Below are 25,226 nucleotides of genomic sequence, written 5' to 3'. Positions count from 1 at the left end.
CGGGGAGAAGTCAGGGCTGGCACCTAGTCGTCACATAACCATCCATCCTTCTCCGGGAAACGGTGGTATGCGTAATGCATTTCCCCCATATAATAAAAAAGTCCGCAGACGTAACAATACAAAATGCTAAATACTTCATAATTTTATTAAATATTTTTATAATTTTGTAATCTGTAGATCTTCGTATTTTTATTACTTATATTTTACGTACACCGAATATTATAATCAGATGTCAACATGTTACATGTCAATCGCCAAAGTGATCAGAAGTTAATCACACCGCAAAGGCAAAACTGAAATAGTACTATTTGCCCGCAAAACTTTAAACCGACATAACTGTATAATTTGTAAAATAATTTTGATATAATTGTACTTATTAGAAAGAACGCTACAACTTTTATTATATAGAAATATTCACTTTACCACGCAAAAATTGTGTATGTTTCTACGTTTCTTTAACATAGATAAAATTGACTTTCTTATTCAAATATAATTTCTTAATGATCTGTACTTACTTATGAGTTCATACCAATGAAAAGACACGTCTTGTTTCAACATAGTTGTGCCATATTTTGAGAAGTATACATGTAGCACTCCTTGATCAGTAACATTGTAATCCCATCTGAAATTAAGGGTAACCAAAGTATCTTGTTTTTTTTTAACAATGGTGTTCAAGAGTATTGTATTCTTTATACTGGCAAAGATAATGTACAAAGTGATTTAACATTTTTGTACATGTTATAATGATAATTCATAACACGTTTATTTATTTCTTAATTTTTCTTTTATTAAAATTTTGCTCTTACATAATTATATAAAGAAATAATTTGCGAATTGCAGACAAATACGGGTAGATAAAAATAATGTTTATTGGACTCGGTTTTGAATAATTGAGCGAATGACTTCTGAGCACTGGAGGCCGGTTTCTTTCAGAGAGAGAGCGCAGGAGTGGTGATTTTGAATTCGTGCGATACTGCCTGCGAGCGTCGAGAGCGCGAAAGACGGCGGTACCGCGACAAAGAGAAAGAGAGAGAGAGAGAGCGAGAGAGCGACACGCACACGCGAACAAGAGAGGTTGAACGGTTTGGCGTTCGGCGCGGGAACCGGACGGCAGGAACGGACTAAAAGTGCACTGAATTGTCACAGTTTTGCATTTCCGCACTAAATGTTTCTTTAAAATAGCCAACACAAAAAATCGTTTTATGCCGAACGATCGCAATATAAGTGTCAGAAGTTTCTGCGTATAAAGTCCGATTTCGTCCAAAATACGTTTGCGGGATCACTTTCGCAAAAAGTTTGTGTCGCTCGAGTTGCTCAAGATTTCTGAAGCGTCGGACTCTCGAACGAGAGCACGAACCCCGGAAAATTTGCTACGCGAAGGAGAGTCGGGAGGAGCGAATCTTTCCGGAATGAAGATTATTGGCTAAACGGTCCTCCCGATGGATGTTACCGATTTGAACGAGCGAGAGCGCGTACCGTTCAAATCGATGTTTGGAAATTATTGATGCTCGTTGACTCTCCTTTGCGTGTACTTTGATGCAAAACTTGTTTTCTTTGCAGACAAGCAAATTAACAGACTAGGATACTCACTAAAATAATAACAGAATAATCATTGGATTCGACCGTGACGTGATACAAAATAGAGGAGAAATACAAATTCAAAGATATTTACAAGTATAAGAATAAATATTTAATAATTATTGCGAGGAACCAAAATACAATATTTAATAGAATGATTAATAATTAAGAAAATAATGTAATAAATGAAATATGTTTAGTTCTGAACAGATAACATAACTTGTCGCAATTACGTAAACGCTGCTGCGATTAACATACACTATATATTTCTCTCCCTTTCTCTGTTACATATGCATATATACATGGATGTGATTAACTGTCGCCCTACTATTTTTTCGCTTTTAAGATTTTTTTAGTGCTTACTTGTTATCCTACAAGATTTGTTTTTCAAGACACTGATCAACTCAGAAATTCAAAAAATTCTGAAATTTTGTGTGCAAGTAGAAAAGTTCATCCGTAACACAAAACTATTTCGGGACGTACACTGTCTTACTTTTCAAATTATCCTCGCTGTCAAAAAATAGGTGTGTTTTATAACCTGATAGATCGCGCGGTACTTTTAATTTACTTTACATACTACAAAAGAAAAAACAGAACTATGCATTAAAATCCTGATTGAAAATGGATAATCTTATTTACCGGATAATTATATTTACCGGAATTATGTGCAGAATCAAAAAAGTAATTCATAACAAAACTAATAATTAAAATAAAAGTGATGTTAATCCCAACGACAGCGAAGCAAACTCAAACAAGTCCGTTCGATTAATCATGCCGCACATATAAGGTACCGTAACAAAAGCCATAACAAAAAAAACTAAACAATAAGCATTCATTTGGATATTGTTGTCTCAACAAATTAAACAAAATTATAAAGGCACAAAAAGACAGACCACGTTTAGACAACAATAATATTGCTTATAGATTAGCTTGTAATATTTGTGATGCTTCATACGTTGGTCAATCAAAGACAATTAAAAACTTGAATTAAAGAACAAAGAAACATCAAATTAGCCCCGGAAAAAATATTTTGTTGTCACCAATCATATCATTCAATGTGAACACAATTTTGACTGGAAGCATACATCCATTTTAGACAAAGAAATTAATTACCAAAAACAATGATTTCCAAAATGATACACATTAAAAAGCAAAAAAATAGTATAAATTCATGAAAAACACAGAGCTTTTAGACAAGGCATATCTCCATATCCTTAAAACGTTAAGATAATGGCAATGAATTGTCCATACGAAAAATCAATAACATGACTAAAAACAAAATAACAGAACAGATATTTGAAAACAATCAGTCTCTCTGTTCCCATCTCGGAGACAAGTCGTACTATTGTGTGAGAATCGAATGTGTTTGCTTCGCGTTATTACTCTTTTCACTTTTTTGCTATATGTAAATAGAAAATATCATGTATTGTTTGTGTTTCTTAAATAATTTAAATATAATTAATGATTAGAAAACAGGCTAATGCAAATCAGCGCGGGTAAAAATGTCCAATCACAAGTATCAATATTAAATCATTTATTCAATGCAAAATTACAAAACAAACATTTTGATTAGCTTTGGAGTCATCTTCAGCGCAATAAAAAATAGTAAAAGTAATAGAAATAGAAGTCGTCATCAGTCATCGAAAACGGGAAGTATTCAAGTTGCCAACGATTTGATAAATTCGTAGGGGCAATTTTAAATGTGATAGTGTAAGAGATGACACTTCACTATATAACTGCCGTATAATTACACTCACCTGCAAAAAAACGGTCCACCAAATTTTATCACAATGTTTTATATTTTCAAATAGCGATAACTCAACGAAAAAATATCGGGTTGAGATAAAACAAAGCTCAAATTAAGGCGTAAACATTTCACTTGATAGTCAAGAAAATCAAAATTTGATTATAAACAATTTTCACAAAATGATGGGCATTGAAGACAGGCATTGAAAAAAAGGAAAAAAAATTTTATTTTAACTATTACGTTGCTCAAAGAAATCGGCTGTCTAGCATAAAATGTATAAGCTTTTATGCTTATTAATTTTCAAATAAAATCATATTTTCAACAATTTTCTATAATTTTTTTGACAAAGTTATAGCGTTTAAAAAAAGCGTTACAAAACTGACAACTTTTTCTTGTAAACTCACAAGAAAACACAGGAAAGTATCCGCAGACATCAGATTTAAACAAGCTTTTAATATGTTGTAGTATAAATAAAAATAAGGGACACGTATTTCTTTATACGTGCCCAATTTTGATTTTAGGAGGTGAAACACCCCTTTGCAGAAAATCGTTTCTTTTCTTTCAAAACGTATATCGTCAAAACCAGAAGAGATAAAGAAAAATGTTCTGAATAAAAAATGAATGGCTCAAAGAGTACTTTATAACAATAACAAATAATTAAAGAAAAACTTTTTTATATTTTCCCCTACCTATTTTTTCAAAATTTTAATTTTTTTTATAAGCAAAATATAGCTTATCTTATTACAAATTCAACAGTATATGATAAAGTTACGATGCGACATTCCCATTATTCAAAAATAATTAGAAACCTCTCTATACACATTGTACCCGTTCGCGCGTTTGTGCGCTACGGAAGTGACTCCCTCCAATTTTGACGTGCCTTTAATATGTTGTACAGATAAAAATAAGAGACCCGTATTTAGTTATACGTGCCCTAATAAACTTTTAAGGGTGAAAGACTCCTTTGAAGAAAATTGGTTTTCTTTCGAAGCGTGTATCGTCGAAATTAATAAGAGAAATTAATAAGAGAAAGTTGAATGGCTGCAAGAGTACTTTATAACAGTGATAAACAATTTTTTTTAATTTTTTTAATACTTTTCCTTGCCACCTACCTACTTTTTTCAAAATTTTTATTTCTTTTCATAAGCAAAATAAAGCTTATTTTATTACAAATTCAATGGTATATGACAAAGTTATAATACGACCTTTCCATTTTCCAAAGATAATTAAAAGTCACCCCATAACGCATGGTACGCGCACTCGTCCGTGTACTATGGAAGTGTCTCCTTTCACTTTTGATGAGTCTTTAATATGTTGTCGAACAGATCAAAATAAGGGACACGTATCTTTTATACGTTCTCAATTAAGAGACGCGGTATCGTCTCGCGTTAAGTATATACTTTAAAAAAATTTTTTTTTAACGAAGTAAATGAAAGACACTATTGTGTATCATTTACAGGAAGAAACTCAGTTTTTTACAAATAAATGGTTGTCCTTTTTAAACAAATTAATGTTATTAAAAAATGAATGTAGGGGAAGTAAGTGTCGATTTTTCCAAGCACAATGACACAAGAATGATGCCCGTACGTGCATTTGATTCTGAAATATGAATTATGCATGTACTTTTTAGCCCGATTTATGTCATTCAAATACGCGTCGTTGTCTTTTTCTTTGCAAAATTTCAGATTTGTCCCCTTTGGCTGTAATTTTGAAAAGCTATATGAATGTATATCAAAAAATATTTTGAAAACTTGGTCTCTCTCTCTGTTTCTTACTCTCTCCTTCGCTTGCTTTAGTTCTCCTCCCCCCCTCTACCCCTCCTCCCCCTTTCCCTCTTTCTCCCCCCACTCTCTCTCTTTCGTTCGTTCTTGCTCTCTCTCGCTCTCCTCCATTCTCCCGCTTTGGACCGTTCTCTTTTGCTCTTTACCGCTCTCCTACGCTCTTTCTCTCGCTCTTCCAAGCTTTCTCTCGCTGTTTATCGTTCTTCCTTGCTCTCTCTTGCTCTCTTCCGCTCTCTTTTGTTCTCCTTCGTTTGTTTTTACCATTCTTTCTCTTATTCTCTACCGCTCTCCCTCGCTCTTTACCGCTCTCCTTCGCCCTCTACCGCTCTCTTTCGCCCTCTACTGCTCTCCCTCGCTTTCTACCGTTCGCCCTTGCTTTCTTCCGTTTTCCTTCGCTCTCTCGCGATCTCTACCGTTCTCCTTTGCCTTTCCTCGCTCTCCTTTACTCTCACTTTCTCTCTATCGCTTTCTTACGCTTACCTACGCTCTCTACCGCTCTTCCTCGCTCTTTACCACTGTCTTTTGCCCTCTAGCCCGCTCTCTCTCTCTCTCTCTCTTGCCCTCTTCTTCTTTCCCTCGCTTTCTACCGTTCGCCCTTGCTTTCTTTTGCTCTTCTCCGCCCTCTCTTGTTCTCTACCCCTCTTTTTTGTTCCCCCCCGCTCTTCTTCACTCTCCCTCCCTCTCTAACGCTTTCCTACGCTCTCTACCGCTCTTCTTTACTCTTTCTCGTTCTTTATCGCTCTCCGCTCTTCCACACCCTCTTTTGCTCTCTATCATTCTCCCCCGCTTTCTCTCTCGCCGTCTACCGCTCTTCTTCGCTCTCTATCGCTCTCCCTCGCTCTCTACCGCAATCTTTTGCTCTTTTTTTCTCCTTGTGTCCAGATAATTACATTTGCGACTGTTTACAAAACATACAGATTTTCTTTTGTGTCCATATAACCTTACTATGTTTATGATACATTATTACTGTAATAAAATACTTAGCAAAAATTCGTGAAATTTGCCTAAAAAAAGACATTAAAAATGAAAAAAAGCGCCAAATACATTTTTTTCGTAATAAAGTTATTTAATGATATCTTCATAAAATATTGTTATAATATATTATTACTGTAACAAATTATGTTTTTAAATAAGAATAAAAAACAAAATCAGACAGTAAGTACAATCCGCCTAAAAAGACATTAAAAATGTAAAAAAAAGGGTTAAGTATATTTTTTTGCAATATATTATTAAGGTAACAAAATTCTTTGCAATAATTCGTAAAATCCGCCTAAAAAAAACATTAAAAATGTAAAAAAAAGCGCCAAGTATATTTTTTTTTATAAAAAACCTAACTAAACCAAACCAAAACTGCAATAGTAAAACCAAATATAATACCATCAAAAAGAAGTGAAATTAAAAATATTGCAAGTATATTTATTACCGATGAGGTGGGTTTTGACCACATTGCGATTGACTACCAGCCACTTAGTGTTAAACAGTGAAAAAACTCTAGGCACCGGTTGCTCTATATGACTGTGATCAATTGCAACGTAGTCTAACGGGACACTCCCGTACCAATAAGCAGCAAATTATGTGACAGATAAAATCAAAGATGGGCAAAATCTCTAGCAACAGCATACTTAACGCGCCCGTTTTTTTTTTTTATATAACTAATACCGTTAAAGTTATCTTTTATAACGATTTTGTAATAACGTTTCACAACAAGTAATAACTTTTCACTACAATAATAATAATTATAAAATAACGATAATCTTTACTAACAAGGAGATGACGCCAATTAGAAAATCGCTTTTCCAACGAGTCATAATGCGTTCGATAGCTTACATGTAGCTAATAAAAACCCTAAACGCGTTTGTGCCAATGGGCCTTCGTTTAGGAGAAATTACGAAACAAAGTTAGGGTCACGCAACTATGTCCTATATAAAAAAGAACATTAGAATTTTTTTCGAGTAAGCGGCGTAGCTGAGCCGACTAAGACTTCCGTCCATACATTTTTATGCCGGCGGCGTGCGTTTGAATCCCGCCGACGACTATTTCGCTTTTTTTTCAATTTTGGTTATATAAAAGACACTACATTAATCATTTTTTTAAATTTATTTTGTTCTTCTATGTAAAAATAAGGACATTTCGGGATGTTTGAACGCAATACGAAATAAAAAACAGTTTTAAAGTCATGAACTGATTATATTTCTCATGCAATGTACATGTGTTATTTTGTCAAGAATATTTTGTACAATATAAACTTTTTTTTATAATTATATATTTATTTACATACGATAAAAGGTTTCCATCGCTTCGCAATGTTGTGGATGAAAATTGATGTAAAAACATTGGAAACATAAAGTTTTTTGCACCACGAACATTTAATAAATGAATTATGTTGTCCATATACACATGTTTTATTATAAATGTTTAAAGGAAAGCATAATTGATTCACATTTTGTTAGAAATGGATTAACATAACGTGAAGATTTTCAAATAAAATCTGTTGACAATATACATTAATAATACAATGAGGAAAAAATATTTAATATATCATTGTTTACAGAATTTAGATTTTTTTTAACGAATAGATACAAATTAATATTACATAGTTATACCAATAGATTCAAAGCAACAAAAAACAGATTTTGTGTATAAGGAGAAGATCGTGTAATAAATAACTATAATTGTTAATTTTCACATAGTCTCTATAATGGTGGAACATCGGATGAGTCTCAGTCTATTCGAAGTACAGGTTAGAAAAAAAGAAATAAAATGTGTTAATACGTATCGTTGTTAAGGACAACCATATGAGCGTCTTTTGTAGAAAATGGCGTAGGCATTTAGACCGATGCGAGAACTCTTGAAGTACCTCTCTCTCTTTTTACGTCTCTTTCTCCGTCTCTACGATCGGCAGTTTGCGTCAAAAAAGCGGGATAAAATCGACAAGCGAAGGGCTAAAGAAAAGAACCGTGTGTTCTCTCTCTCACTCTGTCCCGAACGGCTGAACAAGAGAACCGTATGTTCTCTCTCTCACTCTGCCCTGAACGGCTGAAGAAGAGAACCGTGTGTTCTCTCTCTCACTCTGCCCGAATGGCAGTGAACGTCCGAACGGCCACTATATCCGTTAAGATATAGTACAAAAGTTAAAGCCTCCGATCTCCTTCACTCTCTGTCTCAAAGACAGTAGAACACGCCCGAACAGCTGTATATTTTTGCACGTGCAACCGGAAGAGAACTTGTGTTCTCTCTCACTCTCTCTGCCCGAAAGGCAGCCTCCGCCCGATCGGCTATATAATTATGGAACGAGTTCAACGGAGAGCTCACGAACTCTCTGTTACTTTGCCCGAATGGCAGAAAGCGTATACAACCGTATCGCACCACGAAAATACCGAGAAACTATCACTATCATTTTCAGAGGAAGACCGAGTTCAAACGCATGCAACGAAACTAACTCCAGCTCGTCGACAACAGACACACACGCCTCACGCTTGCCAACCTCATCTCTCCTGGTAACGGCATCGTCATGCAGGTCTACCAATCGATCAACCGCACGCACGAAACGTGCCACGCGGGAAGTTTAAACATACTGCCCGCCTTTGTTAACATGGTTAACGAACAGATTAGAAAGTTTCATGAACAACAGGGAGTGGGCAAATCTTAGTAACAGGACGTTTCAGTACTGACAATTGAGTACGCACTGTTACGACTCGAGTTAGATCATCTTTACCAGGATGAACCTGAGTAATACGCCCGAGAGGCCATTTTGAGGGAGGATATCTTTCATTAACCATTAAGACCAGAGTACCTTCTTTCAGAGATGGAGTGGGTTTATTCCATTTGTACCTTGCATAATACCTTTGCAGGCACTCTTTGGACTATCTTGTCCAAAAGCTTTCCAACATTTGACGAATTAACTGCCATCTTGATAGGTGTGAGATCTTGATAGTCTCAACGGAAGGTTCTGGAATCACAGTAGAGATACAACCCATTAACAGGTGTCCAGGTGTGAGTGAAGTAAGATCTTCAGGATCATCACTTAGAGATGACAACGGCCTTGAATTGAGTACTGCTTCTATCTGGGTCAAGAAGGTAGTAAACTCTTCATAAGTAAGTAGTACGTTTCTCACTACTCTCATTAGATGGTATTTTAGGGATTTGACGCCTGCCTCCCATTTACCGCCAAAATGTGGGGCGGCCGGAGGGTTAAACTTCCACTCAGTTCCGTCGTTAGTCAGCAATATGGCTAATTTTTCTGATTCTTATGTCGAGTACGTGAATAAGCGTTGCAATTCGGAATCGGCACCTTTGAGAGTGGTACCGCAATCGCTTGAGCGTCGCACATATCCCTCGCCGTGCTGTAAACCTTTTATAGGCTGCAATAAAGGTATCTGCTGTATAATCTGTCACGAGTTCCGGTGAACGGCTGACGAAGAGTAACAGACAAAAAGAGCAATATAAGCTTTATAAGTCCTTGCGTTTTTCCCTTTCCAAGTCTTTATCGTAAAGGGGCCAGCATAATCAATCCCTGTATGCGTGAAGGGTCGAGAAGGAGTCACTCTCTCTGTTGGGAGCTGTCCCATTAGCTGTTGAGCTCTTTTCTGTCGATACCGTGAGCATCTGATACACTTCAAGATAAACGACTTCACTGGGACTCTGCTTCCAATTATCCAATAATGGTTTCTTATGTAAGACAATGTAAGTTGTGTGCCGCCGTGTAGCGTTTTTCGTGGGCATTTGCTATTATTAAATTAGTCAATGGCGACTCTCTTGGAAGAATCAACAGATGTTGTTCTGAGAAAGGAAAGAGAGAATTTTGTAAACGCTTTTCTACTCGTAGAAGACCACGACTGTCGAGAAATGGGTTAAGTCGTAACAAAACACTACCTTTAGACAACAATTTGTCATTAGTAAAACTATTGATTTCTGATTGAAAGTAAAAACGCTGAATGGTCTGGATCCAAAAGAGTTTGGACTTTTCTAACTCTTTCGTAGTAATCGTGGGTGAATCACTTACACTCGAAATTTTCTTGAAGTGAGAGACAGTTCGTTGACATAGTGCAGTGATGCGTAAAAGTTTTGTCAGGTTAGAATATCTAAATAATAGATCCCACAATTCTAAGTGTCTTCTGACTGTGTTTGATTTGACAGGTCTTTCTTTAAGAATCTCTCGATGTTTCGTTGAAGATGTCATAACTGGCCATTCTGTCGGTTCTTGTAATAACCAATGCGGACCCGTCCACCATATGGGCAGCTCTGAGAGTTGAGTAGAAGTTAGTCCCCTGGTCGCCAAATCAGCAGGATTTTCCGTACCTGGCACAAATCTCCAATTTGCTTGAGGAAGAGTATCCTGAATAAAACAAACGCGGTTCTGGACAAAGTCTTTCCAACGAGAAGGATGGTTAGATATCCACGTATAAGTAATGGCTGAATCAGTCCACAGATAAATAGGTACATTTTTGAATTCGAAAACATTGAGCAAATGTGATACAAGTTTAGTTAAGAGGCAAGCTCCTCCACAATTCCAATCGAGGAATGGTGAGTTTCTTCAATGGAGCTACCTTTGTTTTTAAAGCTAAGAATGCGATTTGAACATCTCCTTGTGTATTAACAGCTCTAATATACACAACGGCAGCAATTGCTTGATGAGATGCATCACAGAAGCCGTGAACTTTAGTCGAGTAACTCGAGTGATAATGCACCCAACGAGGGAACGAAAGATGATGTAAGTCATCTAGACTTTCTGTAAAATACAACCATCATCTTCTTACGGGATCAGGTAACGGGTCATCTCATCCCAATTTCAATGTCCACAGCTCTTGGATAAGAATTTTTGCGGTAATAATGATGGGAAATAGGAAACCAAGTGGGTCGAACAACTTGGCAATATTAGACAGTATTGTTCTTTTAGTGATGGATGCAGATTTAGGTATATTTACAGAGAATTGAAAAGAGTTCATAGTTGGTTGCCAGCACAACCCGAGAGTGTAAACAGTAAAGTTACTGTTAATGTTAATCGTTGTGGCTTTAATTCGATTATCCTCAGGAATACAATCAATCACGGATGAGTGGTTGCTTATCCATTTTTGTAGCTTAAAGCCGCCCGCCATGCACAGCCCTGTTAATTGCTTAGTAATCTCTCTTGCCTGTTCGATTGTATCTGCTCCACCAAATATATCGTCTACATATCTTCCTTTTTCCAAGGCTGGAACCGCTACAGGATATTTTTTTCCTTCGTCTTGTATCAGTTGAAGGAAGACTCATAACGAGAGGTAAGGTGCACAAGCGAACCCGTAGGTCACCGTGGTTAATTCATATGTGCGAATTTTATCATCCTTCCACAGTATTCGCTGGTACGGCCAATGTTTGGAGTGAACCTTTATTTGCCGGAACATTTTCTCTACGTCAGTAGAAAAGACGTAACGAAATAATCGAAACCAAATCAAGACATCAAATAAGTCGTTTTGTAATTTAGATCCCGTGTGAAGTATGTCATTCAATGAATATCCTGTTGTTGTGGGACTGGATCCATTAAACACGACTCGTAATTTTGTCGTGAGACTTTGTTCTTTCCAGATTCCGTGATGTGAAAGATAGTAGGTATATGGAGGTGATGCTAGATCCTCATAGACGAGTTGCATGTGTTGAAGTTTCTCATATTCAGAGATAAAGGCCGAGTAAGCTTGAGAATACTCCGTGTTCTGATTTAATCGATACATCAGCTTTGCGAGTAGTTTTGAAGCCTTTGCATAAGAATCTCCAAGAACATCTACGGACTTTTTGAAAGAAAGCTTAATTATGTAACGACTTTGATCATCTCTCGAATATGTAGTAATAAAATGATCCTCATATTCTTGTTCCTCTGAAGAAAGATGCGAATTTGTATTTAACGGGATTTCCTCCAATGTCCAAAATTTGCGTAGAAGATTATAGAGATCACGTGAGATATGATATCCAGGTACAATAGAGGGAATATTCATTATTTCTGTTTGTCCAGAAACAATCCAGCCCAAGTGAGTTTGTTGTGCAATAGGAGAATCCTCGTAACCTTTGACAACTCCATTTAAAAGGATGCGCCCATAAACATTGGCTCCAAGTATTATATCAATGGGTCCTTGGCAATAATATTCAGGATCAGACATCTTGAGCTTGTGCAAGTGGGTCCAAGAGCTTGGGTCCACGTCCTCGGACGGAATACATGTCGTAAGCTTTGGTAGGATATGAGCGGACACTACTCGACTGAAGAGAGATTCAAAGTGCGGTGACAATGTAAATGTTGTGAGACCTTTAGAACTTGTTGATTTTTGAGTACCAACTCCTATAAGAGAGATTTTGGATGATAAACGTGTTAAATGTAGTCGTTGAGCCAAACGTTCTGTAATCAGAGAGACTTCGTGATCCTGGATCTATGAGTGCCCGTGTTTTGGCGTTCCTTCCACTTAAGCCAGAGACGTTAACAAAGGCTGTTGCTAGTAAAACATTTGACCCGTTAGTTTTATCAACAGAAGAATGCAGTAATTGTGATTCATTTTTACTAAGTGTAGTGTCAGATTCGCCTGCGGCAGGTTTCAAAGTAGTTTTCTGAAGAGGCGTTTGATGAATGGAAATGTGATGTTTAGCGGCACACTTGGTACACCGTTTAGTACTTTTGCATTGCGATGACAAATGGAAACCAAGACAATTGAAGCAAAGTTTGTGTTTCTTGATAATTGCAGTACGTTGTTGAACAGACTTATTAGAGTAACTGGGGCATGACATAATGTAATGTTTCTCTTTGCAAAGCGGACATGATTTTGTATCAGCGCTAACAGACTCCTTTGCTTTTCCGTGGTAATGGGCTTTAACGGTACTCTGGAGTGGTTGCGAATCACCTTTACCCGTACGAGATTTCTCGAAGGCTTTCAAAGATAGCAAACGAGAGACTAAAAATTCATTAAACTGAGCCCAAGTGGAAATCTCCTTTGAGGAGCCCAAATGTTGTTCCCACGTTTTCACGGACTCCGAATCAATGCGTTGCAATATGATGAAAATCAAAAAATCATCCCAAAAAGCTACTAAGCGATTTAAATTTTCTAAAGTTCTATAAATTTGCATGACACTTGTATACAATTTTTTCAGCTCAACGGATTATTCCCTCGTCATACGTTTAAGAGACAACAACGATTGTAATGCTGCATTGACCAATAAGCGTTTATTCTCATAAAATTCGTTTAATGATTCCCAAGACTTCAAAAAGTTATCTGCTGTTAAAGTTTTATTCTTTAATAAAGACGACGCGGTGCCGATTAAACTGGTCTTAAGATATTGGAGTTTCTCTACGGGAGATAATGTTGGATTATTGATAACAAGTGAATTAAATAAATCCTTGAATGGTAACCAGTCGTTAGGGGTACCGTTAAACTTAGGAAGATCAATTCGAGGTAGTCTTGCATGATGAACGAACACCGGTAAACTGGAAGTGGAGAATGATGCAACCTGTGAAGATGACGTACTTGGAGCGCTTCCCTGATCATTTTGAAGTAATGTATTCAAACGTTCAACCACGCTCACATAGCGTTCATGTGTTGAAGTGTAAAGATCGGTTGAAAAATATAAATGAGTTCTAATAGAAAACTTGTCTTCGTTACTTAGCTCTTGAATAGATATCAAAATAGCCTTATGTTCTAGACAGAAGCGCTTCCAATCGTCACTTAATGTTGACAAGCGTGCATACACTTTCTGTGGTGTGACACTGTATAATCCATTTTTCACAAAATTGTCATATAAGTGTGTTATCAAATCTGAAAGTGAAAATTGTTACTTAATATGAGCATGAATATGGCTGAGTTTCGTCGTTAAATACAACCTTTTTTTTTGTTTAGTATCCGGCTCGAAGGACCAAAATTTTAGAAATCGGTTAATATAACGTGAAGATTTTTAAATAAAATCTATTGACAATATATATTAATAATACAATGAGAAAAAAATATTTAATATATCATTGTTTACAGAATTTAGATTTTTTTTAACGAATAGATACAAATTAATATTACATAGTTATACCAATAGGTTCAAAGCAACAAAAAACAGATTTTGTGTATAAGGAGAAGATCGTGTAATAAATAACTATAATTGTTAATTTTCACATAGTCCCTATAATGGTGGAACATCGGATGAGTCTCAGTCTATTCGAAGTACAGCTTAGAAAAAAAGAAATAAAATGTGTTAATACGTATCGTTGTTAAGGGCAACCATATGAGCGTCTTTTGTAGAAAATGGCGTAGGCATTTAGACCGATGCGAGAACTCTTGAAGTATCTCTCTCTCTCTCTTTACGTGTCTTTCTCCGTCTCTATGATCGACAGTTTGCGTCAAAAAGGCGGGATGAAATCGACAAGCGAAGGGCTAAAGAAGAGAACCGTGTGTTCTCTCTCTCACTCTGCCCGAACGGCCACTATATCCGTTAAGATATAGTACAAAGTTAGAGCCTCCGATCTCCTTCACTCTCTGTCTCAAAGACAGTAGAACGGCTGTATATTTGCACGTGCAACAGGAAGAGAACTTGTGCTCTCTCTCACTCTCTCCGCCCGAAAGGCAGCCTCCGCCCGATCGGCTATATAATTATGGTACGAGTTTCAACGAAGAGCTCACAAACTCTCTATTACTTTGCCCGAACGGCAGAAAGCGTATACAACCGTATCGCACCACGAAAATACCGAGAAACTATCACTATCGTTTTCAGAGGTAGACCGAGTTCAAACGCACGCAACGAAACTAACTCCCGCTTGTCGACAACAGACACACACGCCTCACTTTTGCCAACCTCATCTCTGCTGGTAACGGCATTGTCATGCAGGTCTACCAATCGACCAACCGCACGCACGAAACGTGCTACGCGGGAAGTTTAAACACATTTAAAAATATTTCTCTATCGTCAGCTAATTTGGATGCATACCATGCGTATTGAAGCATACATTTAAATTTCGGCGCTGATAACAGATAATGAGTTAAAGATTGTATGGTATACGAATCGCATCAGCACGAATATTTAATTGTTTGCTTTCGTCACCTGATTGTGAAATTACATCTGGACAGTTTTGTACTTTCTTAATTATAACTTTCACTTGTCGATAAAAATAAACGTCGCACGGCTGACATATCGGAGTACATTTTGGCGGTATAATTTGTAAATTACATGTTGGTTTATTATTTTTGTCGCGAAATATTTTGTTATACATTTGGATGTTTTTTTGTCCTCCCCAGGAATCAACAATAAATAAAAACAAATTATCCCCGACATACGGCTTAACAACATTTTCCAAATACTGTGCGTATAATGATGTTGTTAATTTGCCCGATTTAAAACATGTAATAACAACATTTTCACATAATTCTAATAATTCATCTACATCTTTTTGTACGCGTACTCCAAAATTATCAGAAAATTCTTGCAAACAAACAAATACTTTATTTAATAACTTCCCGGATTTTGTCAGCGAATACTGGGCGATGTATGAATGCGAAATTTTATTTAAATCGCCTATGTACAATTGAACTAATTTTTCTCCAGTGTGCGTGTAAGTTTGTAAAACATTAACTCTATACTCACATCCTGTTTGGTCTGTATTAATTACAAAATCGGGATCGTAATCTGGCGAAATTGCTTGAATTAATGTTTAAAATTGTTCTGCTGATTTTATGACAACTTCTGGTGTAATTGCTTCTTTTTTGGAAACATATCAAACAACGCGACGATTCGAGATCTTATAATCGTGTAAAAAGTTGGTCAACTATGTGCTGGATGCTACAAAATGAAAAACATTTGTATGTTCTTCGCTGTCTTGTTCTTCTTTTGGCTTGTTATATTGTGCGGCTGCAGCAATAGCCCACTGTTGAAGCAAACGTCACGTAACTAATTGATTCTTATTTCTTGCTTCTGTGAAGCAATCGTACACATTAGTTTTTATTGTATTTAATTTGTCTCTAAGAGTACCGCCTGACAAAACAGCTTTTTTATATTTCGTAACATCAAAAGGATGGTTTAAATATTTTCTAAAATGATGCTTTAATGTTTTGAAAGACTACTGTGGATGTTCTTGAGCTGTCAGTACGATTTTTAATTTTGTATCGTATAGCACTACTTTATGCGTAGAAATTTTTTTTAGAGGTTCATAATCTTCCAATCCATCGGATATATTCTTACTTGTACTCGGCATATTTTTGCATACAACTACGTTTTGTTCTTCTTCTGCATAATATTCAATGTCGTTCAAAATTTTAAGCTCTCCTAATAGTTTAATAAATTTTTCAAAAAGTTTGCCGCCAACTAATTTAGCATTGTTCGAAAATTTGCGTGGGGCGTCAGCAAATATTAAATTAAAGCGTACAGCAATATCTACAAACAATTATTTTACATTATAATTTGAAATATATTGTGACGTTATGAAAGCAGATAATGAATTCTTCATTAATATATTTATCACGAAAATATTCGATCGCATCCGTCAAGTCTTCCTTTGAAATATCGCACTTTGCAAGGAGTTGAATATATTCGACAGTTTCATCGGTAATAAATGATGTCTCCATTTTTACTGATGATTCGTACCACGAAACTGGTCAGACCGGTTACAACGTGTGAAAGTCCCTCTGTGAAAACCGTTAAAAAAGTTGAAAGGAGGGAGGGGGGGGACTCTACCTAACAAAGGTCCTTTCTTACAAGTAAACACTGACGAATATACCTGCTTGTCCTTTTGCGAGTCTCATCTTTTTATAATATTTCACACTTTTATTCTACATATAAAAAATTCCACAACAAAAATAATAAACCAAAATATAATTTATAATTTATACTGCCAAGATGTACATCGATATGCGATGTTTATTTTTACATCAATTTTCATCCACAACATTACGAAACGATGGAAACCTTTTATCGTATGTAAATAAATATGTAATTGTAAAAGAAAGTTTATATTGTACAAAATATTTTTAACAAAATAACACATGTACATTGCATGAGAAATATAATCAGTTCATGACTTTAAAACTGTTTTTTATTTCGTATTGCGTTCAAACATCCCGAAATGTCCTTATTTTTACATAGAAAAACAAAATAAATTAAAAAAAATAAATAACGATTAATGTAGTGTCTTTTATATATCCAAAATTGAAAAAAAAAGCGAAGCAGTCGTCGGCGGGACTCGAACGCACGCCGCCGGCGCAAAAATGTATGGACGGAAGCCTTAGTCGGCTCAGGTACGCCGCTTACTCGAAAAAAATTCTAATGTTCTTCTTTACATGGGACATAGTTGCGTGATCCTAACTTTGTTTTGTAATTTCTTCTAAACGAAGGCCCATTGGCACAAACGCCTTTAGGGTTTTTATTAGCTACATGTAAACTATCGAACGCACTATGACTCGTTGGAAAAGCGATTTTCTAATTGGCGTCATCTCCTTGTAAAATTAATAATGCAGAAAATATCATATAAAATGAAGGCTCAGGTTTTTATACAGCAGTCTTGCTGATATCTCGCCTTTTGATGTGCCTGTAATTTTTCCCAAATTTACCATGCCTCTGCTATTGTACTTACTTGCACTTCAATAAAAATAGTAATAATAATAAAATTCATTTAAATGTACCAGCAAACTTATTAAATATTTATTCAAATTAAGATTCAATGTAAACCTAAAATTTATTTAACAAAATCTTTTTAAAATATTATGTTTATACTTGTAATAAAATTTATTTTATAAAAGAAGAAATTTTATAGTAAACAAATTGTTCACACATTGCTTCTTCATGCTTTATTCAATAAAATCTATATTATTTAAACTTTGTATTCAATATGAAATTTTGTATTTTGTATAAAGCAGTATAATCCACTTAAAAAATAAAAATTTTATGTCAAATAATAACTTTTATTGTTACCATAATAAAGTTTAGGAATGACTATCTTTTCAATTTAGACATAAAATGATAGTCGTTCTATTTTCCTTGTTATTTAAGAAGTAACAATAGTAAAATGAGCTGTGTGTGTATGTGTGCGTGTATGTTGACTTACATCACACGCATGTGCACATACGTATATACATATTAATTTAAAATATAACCTACACTTTAATCATTATTTACAAGACTTGTTAAATAATGATTAAATCAATTTTCAGTACTGGCATTGATTGGAACATAGTTCTAATAATAACATTAATATTTAACAAAATTAATCCAAATTTCGGTAAAAATGATGTTATAAAATGCAGTATGCTAATAAATTATTAGAAAAATTATTAGGTAACTTTAACATAAAGATAAGCTTGTTGAATGTACAGAATAGTTTAAATTTTTACAATATTTATTATTACATTTAATATTAATCGTCAAATAACGTAATTTTAAAATCTCGTGATTTACTAGAGCATTACAAAGAATAATAAATCAGTACTTGTTAATTTCTAAATAATTATTATTGTTACAAAAAATTATAACGTTATTACTAAATTGTTATAAAAGATAACTTTAACGGTATTAGTTATATAAAAAAAAAAACGAGCGCGTTAAGTATGCTGCTGCTAGAGATTATGCCCATCTTTGATTTTATCTGTCACATAATTTGCTGCTCATTGATACGGGAGTGTCCCGTTAGACCACGTTGCAATTGATCACAGTCATTTAGAGCGACCGGTGCCTAGAGTTTTTCCACTGTTTAACACTGTAAGTGGCTGGTAGTCAATCGCAACATGGTCAAAAAACTCCCACCCCATCAGTAATAAATATACTTGCAATATTTTTTATTTAACTTTTTTTTGATGGTATTATATTTGGTTTTATTCATTGTAGTTTTCGTTTGGTTTAGTTTGGTTTTTTATTTAAAAAAATATACTTGGCGCTTTTTTTTACATTTTTAATGTTTTTTTAGGCGGATTTCATGAATTTTTGCAAAGAATTTTGTTACCTTAATAATATATTGCAAAAAAATATACCTAACGTTTTTTTTACACTTTAATATCTTTTTTTAGGCGGATCTTACTTTTAGGGGATAAACACCCCTTTCAAAAAAAAAATCGGTTTTCTTCTTTCGAAGCGTGTATCGTCGAAACTATAAGAGATAAAAAAATGTTCTGATTGAAAATTAAATGGCTCAAAGAGTACTTTATAATAGTGATAAAAATTTTTTTAAATTATTTTTATACGTTTCCCCACCACTTATATTTGTTTTTAGAAATTTTCAAATATTTTAATGACAGATTTATAACTTATTTTTATAAAGTGTTTTTCCGATATACCATTTTTGACAAAATAATATCGAATTCCTTATATGTATATACGCTATACGTGCGGATTTATCTCATACGTTTTGCTAACGTCGCTAATTACACGAAAAAGCGTTGAAGGCAAATTAGTATAATAAAATTAATGAATATTAAAATAAGAGTTTTAATAACAATAATAATAATATTAATAATTGAAATAATAAAAAATAATGAGAGATATTTTGACCGTTCCTGTATCAATACAAATTGAACAAGAATACCTTCTGTGGTCGCAGCTAAGTCTTCGTGCTTGTATTGTTTGTGTAATTCTATATACTTTTCTCAAGTTCAATGAACTGTGCGCCAAATTAATTTTCAGTCATAACACAATTCTAAATTGAACAAGATTAAGTAATAGCACTTATTATTAAATATTAACTTTTTTCCCCCTTAAAAAAAATGTAAAGAAATTATTGCGAAAAATATCACCTCAGCCAGGGTTCGAACCTGAGACCCCCCGAATCTCCGGTACGAGTGTCTTAGCCAACTCGACCACTGAGGCTGTGATGATATTTCTCGCAATAATTGACTATGAGTTAGAACGCTTTCCAAGGCAGCATGACTTTTAAAGTAGTAGAGAGAGATATTTTGACCGTTGCTGTATCAATACAAATTAAACAAGAATGCCTTATACGGTCGCAGCTAAGTTTTCGTGCTTGTATTGTTTGTGTGATTTTATATACTTTCCTCAAGTTCAATGAACTGTGCGCCGAATTAATTTTCACTTATAACACAATTCTAAATTGAACAAAATTAAGTAATATCATGTATTATTAAATGTTAATTCTTTTCCCCCCTGAAAAAACTGTAAAGAAATTATTGCAAAAAAACAGTTTTTTCAGAGGGGGGGAAGGGTTAATATTTAATAATACGTAATATTACTTAATCTTGTTCAATTTAGAATTATGTTATGACTGAAAATTAATTCGGTGCACAGTTCGTTGAACTTGAGGAAAGTATGTCAAATCACACAAACAATACAAACACGAAACCTAGCTGCGACCGTAGAAGGCATTCTGGTTCAATTTGTACAAAATAATGAAGTTTTTTTAACTCAACTTCTAAAATTAGTTAAATATTTTTGGCAATATTAAAGTATATACGTAATATTTTGAACAATTAGAAACGAGTTATAAATAGAGAAATTAATATTTTTATAAAATATTGTTTATTTAATTTTGACTGTAGACTAATTAGTTGACCGTAATGGTCAATGTATTTTATTGACGTTATTTTGCATATCAGATGGGAACTAACATATTTCCTGGAACTCTATTTTTTAATAACGCAGAGTCACATTGATAAGTAGACTATATTTTGCATACCAGATGGTAAATGAGAAATTTCCTGGAACTCTATTTTTTAATAAGGCAAAGTCATATTGATAACTAGATTATATTTTGGATACCAGACGATAAATACAATATTTCTTGGAAATCTGTTTTCTAATGTTTAATCTATTCGCGCAGTAAATAAATTTATGTAATTGCGTCATTTGAGTTGTATAAATGTTTCCGAGAAAGTATTATTTCCAGTTTCATTTGCAACGTCAATCAGTCATCACCATTCCGTTGAAAAGTTAGTAATCATTCCTTTTAAAGAAATTTCTTTAAAATGACGCCGTTTAATGTAGCAAACGTAATAAATATGTTAGCTACTACATTTCAAATTACGAGTATAACACAGACATCAATAACAACAACGGAAATTGAAGTTCATGACGAAAAATAGAATTATTTTACAAAAATTTCAAGACACACGTTCAGTAATATTGATAGATTCTGATCACGTGCTTGATTTTAACGATCCATTGGAGCCACATACCGCGCAAGTTGTAGAATATATTAGTAGAATGCAATAGCGGATTTTAACCCAGGGATTTCAGGAGGGTGCGGGGAAGGGGGAATATTTCGGGTCGCGCGGGGGGTCCTAATCGGCGATGAAGTCACGCGGGTGGACCAAACCGGGTGGGGGAGGGGAGAGCGAGGATTAAAACGGGGACACGCAGGTAAACGTAACCGGTAGTTCTGCGTAATCAATGTTTAAATAAACAGTGATAACGCGAGGACCATGTTCTTGACCGATGTTTAAATAAATTTGACACCTTTGAAATGTGCTGTGTGGGTTGAGGGGAGGGGGGGGATTTTTCGGTCACGCGGGGGGGAGGACCTAACAGGTGACGATGTCACGCGGGTGGACCAAACCGGGCTGGGGAGGGGGGAGGGGGGATTAAAACGGGGACACGCGGGTAAACCTAACCGGTAGTTCTGCGTAATCAATGTTTAAATAAGCAGTGATATCGATTCGAGGACCATGTTTTTGACCGAAACCCGACACCTTTAAAATGTGCCGCAACTGACCATTTAATGTAAACATGGACCATGTACTTGTCCCTCTGTTTACATAAACATAATAAATTACACCGCGAGGAGGTGGGTACTGTACTTTTGAAATGGGAAATGTCTGTCATCGCGAGGAGGGGGGGTTGGGAATGAGCGATACGATGGCGAATATTTTGTGGTGTGTGCGCGGCTATTTCCACGAGGCCCGCCGCCGCCGCCGCCTCCATTGCTGCCACCGCTCGCTATCCTCTAATAATTTTTGTTTGCAGTTTCTTGTTCGCTCGCTCGTTACTCCGTGCGCGATCTCTCTCGCTCGCTCGCTTGTTACTCCGTGCGCGGTCTCTCTCGCTCGCTCGCTTGTTACTCCGTGCGCGATCTCTCTTGCTCGCTCGCTACTCCATGTGCGCTATCTTATTTGCTTGCGCATGTGTTCTTCCACCCCGTTGCAGTTTGCCCGAAGAGAGCTTTGTCTCGAAGAAATAACGTTGCTCGAATTTTCGTGATGCGCGCGGTCTAACGCGGGGTCCGCTGGAGCGATCTGCCACCCGCCGCCGACACCAATCTCCACCCACCGCCGCTGCCACCTGCTGACGCTTACGCATGCGCTCTCCCCGTCCCTCGCTTGCTCGCTCGTTCGATTTTCCCGTACGGGAAAACGGCATGCTTGCGCGTCTCCCCACCCGCCTGCTTGTTTCTTTCTCCCTCCCACAACTCACTCATCTCATATACTTTCTTATAATATTTAAGATAAAATTTTAATTTTAATTTTAAATTTTTATTTATTTTCCATTTTTGATACGGAGCGGACACTGCGATGTGGCATGGCGATGCGACATCCCTCCCGCGGTCTATCCTCGCTCGTGCTCTCTCATACGTGGCTTATCTTACGCTCTAAATCGTACGCGTTTCTTATTAATCTAAGGGAAATGGTGTGACAAGGACAGAGAAATAATAATATTACAGTAATTTTTAATATTAATATTTTATATATTTATTTTAAAAAATGTTATAAAAAAATATTTTGAAAAAATTAAAATGAAAAAATTATAAAAAAATGGAAAAATTTATAAAATAACAAAAAAATTAAACTTGTATATATGTTTTTTTTAGAAAAACTTTCTTTTTATGAGTGTAATAATTCTGGTTTCCATAATAATTTCTCCCATCACAATGGTTTGTTGAAAAGTTCGCACAAGTGCCAGTAATCAATAAGCGGATCGTTCCGCATCCACTTAAAATCGTTGCGCTTGCGGTACCAACGACGTCGAGAGCGTCTGTCAATAGCTTTCGCAATGTTTATGTACCCATCTATTTCAATTTGACACGGAAAGATGCACTGAAAATAAAAAAGTTATAAGAAAACAGTAATATTACTAATTATATATAAATCATCTACAGATAATAAAAAATAAAACTTACAAATTTGGGGCCAATTGAAGGTACACTACATGTCTTATATGCTCAGTATAAGTGCTCTCATTGTGCACCATTAAAATCTGCAAAAAGTATATAATTATATATAATTGTATATACAATTGTAACATGCACTGTAAAAAGAAAATAAGTATACTTACTGCTCTTATGGGGTATGTAATTCGCAGCAAATCGATTATTGAGTGTTCCATTTTAGGCACTATCAAAGTGAGACTGTCACAAGACTGACTGACTGACTCTCTGACTGCAAGTATAGGCCTATGCAGTTCTTTCTCTTCAAAATCTACGTCATATAAACAACTGAAGTATCTCCCTATTACTAATCTAAACTTTCAATGAAAGAAATTCTTCTCTACTTCTTTTAGCCCGACTTCACTCTTGTTTTACTCTCACTTTTTATCTTCTAAAAATTTTTTAATATCTATTGTAGTATTACTATAAATGTATCATTATGGATTTACAGAGGAACAGAAAAAAATTGTAATTTAAATATATTAAAAAAAATTTTATTGATTATTATATTGGTTACATTAATTTATTTATTAAGAAATAAAGCTAACAGCTCGCAATTGACAAGTTGACGCATATCGAAGATATTGCTCTTGCATGTTGCCTTCTTCGGATCTGATACAATGAACGCGACGTTTGAGAATTGGGTGCACTTGACATCTACTGTATCAACAATTCTAACCAAACGCTCGAACATTATGTCGATACAATCGTGTAGACTGAACAGGCGGCGTAGCGTCGATTCAACCATTGTCACATATACTTTTGAATTTTCAAGATGTACGAGCGTAACGTTATTCATCGCACAAACTTTGATCCATGACCAGGATCCATGGGAGAGCCCTTACAACCTTGTCAGGAACAAGTTTAGAGCAGGGGGCGCTCCCGTGACCGAGAGTCTCAACCAACAGTTCCTGGAGCGAGTGGTCGCCACCTTGTTTCCGAGGAAAACGAGTGTGGTGGCACATCTTGATGTTCCTTCGCGGTAGACGAGCCATGGGGGGGAGGAGCACTTAGTTTTGAGAAACGAAGTGATAGGGATTGCCAGAAAGCTCCGAGCAAAAAAAAAAAACGCTCCAAGGCCGAACGGCGTCCTTATCAGAGCCGTGGCATTGGCATCCGAGGTCTTAGCGGAGGATCTGTGAAACCTGTTTAACAAGTGTTTGCTGGCCGGACGGTTTCCGCCGCTTGGAAGAAGACGAGTATTGTGCTCCTACCGAAGGAGAGCAAACCCCCTGGGTCTCCCTCCGCGTATCGCCCCATATGCCTGCTTGACGAGAACAGCAAATGGCTGAAAAGAATTCTGGCCGGCCGCCTCTGAAAGCACCTATCTCAAGTAGGTCCGGATTTGGCCAAATGCCAGTTTAAGTTCCGCGAGGGTCAATCAATCATCGACGCGATTTGACGCGTGCGGATCTTTGCAGCCAAGGCTGTCTGCTGCAGAGAAGTGATGTTGACGGTGTCTTTGGACATTGTCAACGCCTTTAACACCCTACCGTGGAAGTGTATATGCCAGATTCCACCGAGTGCCGGCGTATATGCAAGTGGTCATCGGGGAGTATCTCCGGGACAGGGGTATAATGTACCCGGGGCGGTACGGAGAGACTCACAGAAAAGATTCACCGTGATGTTCCACAAGTATTGGTCCTGGGACCGCTTGTGTGGAACTTCTGCTACGACTGGGTCCTCCGCGGACTGAGAGTGGTGTGTTACGCGGATAAAACGCTGCTTCTGGCCTGAGAGAAGAAGTGGGGGAGCACCATACGCCTTACGGATATGAGTGTGGCACACGTCGTGAGCGCTGGGCCTGAAGGTGGCCCTCCAAAAAACCGTGGCCAGCTGGTTTGCCACGCCTCGGATGAGAGGGCTGCCTCGTGAGGCCCAGCTGATCATTGAGGGGGTCAGGGTCGAGATCAAAACTTAGATAAGGTATTTGGACCTCGTGATCAACAACGAGTGGACTTTTGAGTCGCATTTTAAGCAGCTGGTTCCTTGTTTGCAAGTGATGGCTTTCAGTTTGGAGAAGCTGATGCTTAATCTCGAGGGACCAGGGAGAGGGGCT

The 25,226-nt window shown here is 36.4% G+C and overlaps 1 protein-coding gene across 1 annotated transcript; it reads right to left on the bottom strand.

Annotated features, from left to right (window-relative positions):
• Positions 1 to 11,351: 11,351 nt before the first annotated feature.
• On the bottom strand, positions 11,352 to 24,132 carry LOC105203173. Its single transcript, XM_026140481.1, has 6 exons — positions 23,976 to 24,132; positions 23,296 to 23,438; positions 23,141 to 23,217; positions 13,236 to 13,822; positions 12,483 to 13,142; positions 11,352 to 12,409 (listed from the first exon to the last, which is right to left on the bottom strand). Exons 1-6 carry the CDS (start codon positions 24,130 to 24,132, stop codon positions 11,352 to 11,354), a joined length of 2,682 nt encoding a protein of 893 aa, XP_025996266.1.
• Between the last annotated feature and the right edge of the window lie 1,094 nt (positions 24,133 to 25,226).

This window comes from Solenopsis invicta, chromosome 3 (assembly GCF_016802725.1).
Source record: "Solenopsis invicta isolate M01_SB chromosome 3, UNIL_Sinv_3.0, whole genome shotgun sequence".
NCBI classification, from domain to species: Eukaryota; Metazoa; Arthropoda; class Insecta; order Hymenoptera; family Formicidae; genus Solenopsis; species Solenopsis invicta.
The sequence above is the reverse complement of the archived record's forward strand: the minus strand, read 5'-3'. Positions and strand labels throughout refer to the sequence as shown.

Coding starts and splice junctions, on each gene's coding strand:
- LOC105203173 (XM_026140481.1), bottom strand. CDS start 24,132: ATGTGCCACCACACTCGTTTTCCTCGGAAACAAGGTGGCGACCACTCG. Junction 23,218..23,295: donor TTACATACCCCATAAGAGCA/GTAAGTATACTT, acceptor TACTTTTTGCAG/ATTTTAATGGTGCACAATGA. Junction 13,143..13,235: donor ATCGTTGTTGTCTCTTAAAC/GTATGACGAGGG, acceptor ATCGCTTAGTAG/CTTTTTGGGATGATTTTTTG.